Genomic DNA, 4,792 nt, shown 5'->3' with positions numbered 1-4,792 from the left:
ATGGCCCTCATCCAGTATTTGTAGACAAGAACATTAACTTAGAACAAGTAGTACTGCGGGGCGTTTTGATTGCCTCCTCCTTCAGAGGAGGACCATATTGATAAGAGAAGCAATATTCCCTTTGAGACTTCACATAATAACCTCCCATAGAGGATGCTCTGGAACTCCCTTATTCTGAAGGCCACAAAAGGGGAGTGAGTATATTTAACTAAAAAAGAAAAGTCTCCAGGCTATTCAGGGCATTTTCCTTGGGCCTCTGAAAATATGCTGTGTGAGGAATTTTACCCATGAAATTAGTTCAAGATTTGGAATTGAGGAACTTCCCTGGTGGCTCAGACTGTAAAGAATTTGCCTGCAATGCAGGAGACCCAGGTTTGATCCCTGGGTTGGGAAGATCCCCTGGAGGAGGATATGGCAACCCACTCCTGTATTCTTACCTGGAGAATCCCATGGACAGAGGAGCCTGACGGGCTACAGTCCATAGGGTCACAAAGAGTCGGACACAACTGAGCAATTAACACTAGAATTGAAGGACTTCAAGAATCCGCCTTCCAGTGCAAGGGACCTGGGTTTAATTCCTCATTGGGGAACTAAGATTGCACAGGCTCAGTGGGGGGGAAACTAAGCCCAGGAGTCACAACTAGAGAGCCTGAGCACCACAATGAAAGATCCGAGGGCCATAACTAAGACCCGATAGCAGCCAAATAAATGTTTTTTTAAAATAGAATTGATACTATCTACCCACTTTCTCTTTTTTGTGTGGGTGGAGGAGATTACAGATAGCTAACTGTGATGGGAAATTAAATAACAAAGCGATGCCAGCTTATTTGAGAAAAAAAGGACATTCGGAAGAGAATTTTGTTTATCGACCTGCTTAACACTCTTAAGGAGCTGTGGCTTTCCTGGGCCATTGAAAGACATCTTGGTGGAAGGCGAACTGAGCTCATCAACCCACCAGATACCTGCTTGCTTCAGAGGTAAGTCTGATTTCCTTTTATTTATGTATAGATATAGTTTTAACACATAGACTGGTGGGAAGGATAAATCATAAGCTTGTCCAGGTCATGGGTGGGCTTTGGATCCAGCAGAGCAGCAGGGAAGTTGGGGTGGAGGAGCTTCGGGATAAGGTTTCCTTCTCCCATCCAAGTATTAACCAGGCCTGACCCTGCTTAGCTTCCGAGATCAGATGAGATTGGGCACATTCAGGGTGGTATGGCCGTAGACGTGAGGTTTCCTTCTGAGCACTGGTTAGGGCCCTCGGCCGTCAGCTGCCTGCTGCTACCACTGTCCTGATCCGAGAGGTAGGCTGGGTCCTCGGGGGTCTCCGCAGCACCAGGGTCAGAGTGGAAGCCCTTCAGGGCCCAAATTCGGTACCGCTTCCTCCGGTTCAGCTTGTAAATGCGAATCCTTTCCTTCTCGGCCTCTGGATCGGCGAGAATGCCATCCCAGCGCAGACTTTCATTGACCTGGTTGGAAAGGGTCTCTTCTATTTCGACAAAGCGGGGGAGACTTACAGTGGTGGAGTAGAAGAGCTTGCTTTCATCCCTATTCTGTCTGTGCTCTGGCCCCAGGCCGTGATCTTTGCTGGGACCTAACATGTCATGGAAGGTTGGAGACAGCTTCTGAGTCTTCATGCCTTGACTCTGATGTTTATCTGCTGAGCAGAGGGGCGGCATTAGCCTCTGTGATCCTTGCCTTGAGCCCGCTCAGGGGTGATGCCCAAACCACCAAAGATGAAGTGGGAGGGCACTGGAGGCCCCTCCTTTACCCTAGGGCTCAGGTGGGCAAGCCCACCAGCCCCGTATACACCCACTGCCTATAGGCTTTGGGTTGTCATGTTGGGGAGGGAGGAACCATTTACTGGGCACATACTATGAGCCAGGTCCTCTTGGGGAAAGGCCATCTGCCCTGTTTTCCAGGTGAGGAAACAGGCTCCAAAAGCCTCCGTCACTTTCCAATGTCACATAGCAGGTGGCAGAGCTTGGATCTGAACACAGGTCTGACTCCCAGCGCTGGGTTCTTTCCACACAGATCACCACCTCACCTCTCCATTGCTCGCCAAGGTACTGCCCAGTTCTGGGAGCCTGTGACTTACCCCTAGTCTAGACACTTTTATGACGGAAGAAATGGAGAACAACAGAAAAACTTCCTAAATCTGACTATGGAAAGCATTCTGCCAAGCCAGGAAATACTTCTGCTGTGTGGCGTATACTGATTCTTTTGAAATATTAATAGTGCATCTGAATTATATAAAGTGCATATAAAATACTACATGTTGTGATTCTTTCTTCAGCTCATCCTATTTTGGGGGAAGAGAGAGAGGAATCTCCCTCCCCCCATCAAAAGAAGAAAGAGAGAGAGAAAAGGAGAGAAGGAGGAAAAAAATCCTCTCTTAGCATTCCTATACCTTCCCACTTCCCCAAAACTATTTGGTGTCCCCTGCTGACAGTATGAGGTATATGCCATTGTAATTTTTAGAGTCAGAAGCTAAGCTGAAAAAGATAATAAATTTCCTAAACACCTGGAGCTTATTGACTTAAACTCCAGAATTGTTTTCTTGCCTTTTTATGATGATTCCACCTGGAGAAGTAATTGTAACCTGCCCATCCCCCACTTCTCCCACTACAAGGGAAGGCTGCTACATCTTGGCCTCCAGCTTGCCAGGGGAGTCAGCTTTGCACAAAGAAGGCCAGGGCCCAGAGACCTGAACCCAGGCCTAACTATGCTAGAGATAAGGGATGCTGATCCACCTCCATGATAGTGAGAGCCGCCACAGTGGACCACACAACTGACAAAAGAGACTTACAGCACCCACAGACAGGCACATTCTACATCACTGTCGCACTCTTTCCACAAGTGAGTGCTCAGGGCCTTTGTGGAGTCCCTAGGGAGTTCTCAGAGGAGCATGGTAAGCCTGTGGGCTCTGTGGGTTTGCGGCAGCTGTTGGTGGGTGTGTTTCTGTGATGCGCCCACAGGGAAACCAGGAGTGAGAATCCCATGTGTATAGTTGTATGTGTATGGGGGTAGGGAGGGGTCTAGGCAGGTGAGCGTGCAGCCTGTGAATATGTGTGCCTGCTGGCTATCTATGCTTTAGCTTTATTTGGCGATTATACTGATAGAAGGGGGTGGTGTTGAGGGTGCTGAGGATGATAAAAAGTGTGTAGCAATGCCTGGTGTGATGGTGTTTGTGTGCAGTCGAAGGTTGGCCTTGGCAGGTGAGGGAAGTGGAAGGGCGGTCTGTACAAGGTGTGTACCCTGTATTATATGCATGTATTATATGCACTTCCTGGGTGTCTCTGGAGGAGGGTGTGGCAACCGGCTCCAGTATTCTTGCCTGGAGAATCCCCATGGACAGAGGAGCCTGGAGGGGTACAGTCCATCAGGTCACCAAGAGTCGGACACAACTGAGCCACTCAGCACACACAGCACCCAGAGGCAGGTGCCCCTAACAAATGAGGTTGTAAGGCAAGAGCTGAAAGGCAAGAGCCTGTGTTTCTGTGTGTCCCTGAGAGAATAGGTCACTAGTGCCTCACTGCCTGTGGGTGGGGGAAGTCTGTGTATGAGGATAAAGGCATCGCTGTAGGAGAGCTTGAGGGTTTTGTGGGGAAGGGAAGGATGATCAGGATTTTGAGTTTGGACTGAGGGATTAGAAAGATGAGTGTCTGTATAAAGCTAGGAGTCACTGTGGGGCTGGGAGGCTCTGCGGGGTGTTCCTGTGTGGGGCTGAAGGTCTCCATAGGTGTTGAGAACTCTCAACGCAGGATTTGGGTCTCTGTGGACATGGATGGTCTCTATCGGAAGGGCTGGCGCCTCGTCGTGCGGGGAGCCAGAGGACCCCTGATTAGTACCGACGAGTTTCTGTCTCTGGGCTGAACTGGTCCTCGAGTAGATGGGGTTCTCAGGGGTGGGGTGGGTGTCCTCGGAGAATTTCAGGTGTGGGAGCTGAGGCTGCTAGCTGCTCCTCTTACCGTCCCCCTTGCCCGACCTCTTTGTCTTTTTCTTCTTTTTTTTCTTCTTCACCTTCCGCTTGGTCAGTTCTGAGGTGCAGCCCGCGATGGGGGGCAATCTGGAGCCCTGCGAGGCCGCCATGCAGCCCTCTCGCTCCTCCTCATCCTCGTCGTCCTCCGACGCCCGGGCCCCACCGCCGCCGCCGTCCATCTGCCCACGGGACCGCTCACCTCGGGCAGCTGGAGACCCGCGGCCGCTGAGCCCGTGGCTTCCGGCGGCGCCTTGCGCCAGGGAAGGGCCACGCGTCTCCATGGCAACTGCAGCGCCTGCGCAACCCAGAGGCTGCAGCCCAAGAGCCGCGGGCGGGGCGGACTGCAGATGCGCGCGTGCGTAGCTCAGCCTTTGTGCTTGACTTGGTCGGCGCTAAAGGGGAGATTCTAGACACTTGGGCGGACACACATCTTCCACTCCTGTGCCTTTTTAAATGCTATGTTTTATCTGCTACATTTTTATCTCTCGAGTTCAATTTTGTATATCCGCCTTGGCCTTTCAACCCCCGAAACTCGTTTCTTTATCAGTCTCGATCTCAGTGAACAGGAACAGCTGGGCAGGCCAAAGCCATGGCTGTCTTCCTTGGCCGCACTTCTCTCCCTGTACCCTCAGCTAGGCTAGGGCTGACCATCATGCCTGGGACTTGAACTTCCGGACCTCTTTCCTGAATAGTCTCTGCTTCCAAACCCTTCCCACCCATTCTTTATCCACGCAGCGGCCAGAAAGAACTTTTAAAGACCATGGACAATTTCACTCTCTGGCTTAAAACTCTCCAGGGGGACCCTGTTGCAAG

At 51.1% G+C, this 4,792-nt stretch overlaps 1 protein-coding gene across 1 annotated transcript; it reads right to left on the bottom strand.

Moving 5' to 3' along the window:
• Nucleotides 1–962: 962 nt before the first annotated feature.
• CUNH17orf97 (chromosome unknown C17orf97 homolog) lies at nt 963–4,260 on the bottom strand. The gene is made up of 2 exons (XM_040244455.1): nt 3,969–4,260; nt 963–1,654 (listed from the first exon to the last, which is right to left on the bottom strand). The coding sequence occupies exons 1-2, from the start codon at nt 4,258–4,260 to the stop codon at nt 1,203–1,205; spliced, it is 744 nt and encodes a 247-aa protein (XP_040100389.1). The 3' UTR covers nt 963–1,202.
• Nucleotides 4,261–4,792: the final 532 nt, after the last annotated feature.

The sequence above is a fragment of the Oryx dammah genome, unplaced genomic scaffold (assembly GCF_014754425.2).
Source record: "Oryx dammah isolate SB20612 unplaced genomic scaffold, SCBI_Odam_1.1 HiC_scaffold_8, whole genome shotgun sequence".
In the NCBI taxonomy this organism is placed as follows: domain Eukaryota; kingdom Metazoa; phylum Chordata; class Mammalia; order Artiodactyla; family Bovidae; genus Oryx; species Oryx dammah.
The sequence above is the reverse complement of the archived record's forward strand: the minus strand, read 5'-3'. Positions and strand labels throughout refer to the sequence as shown.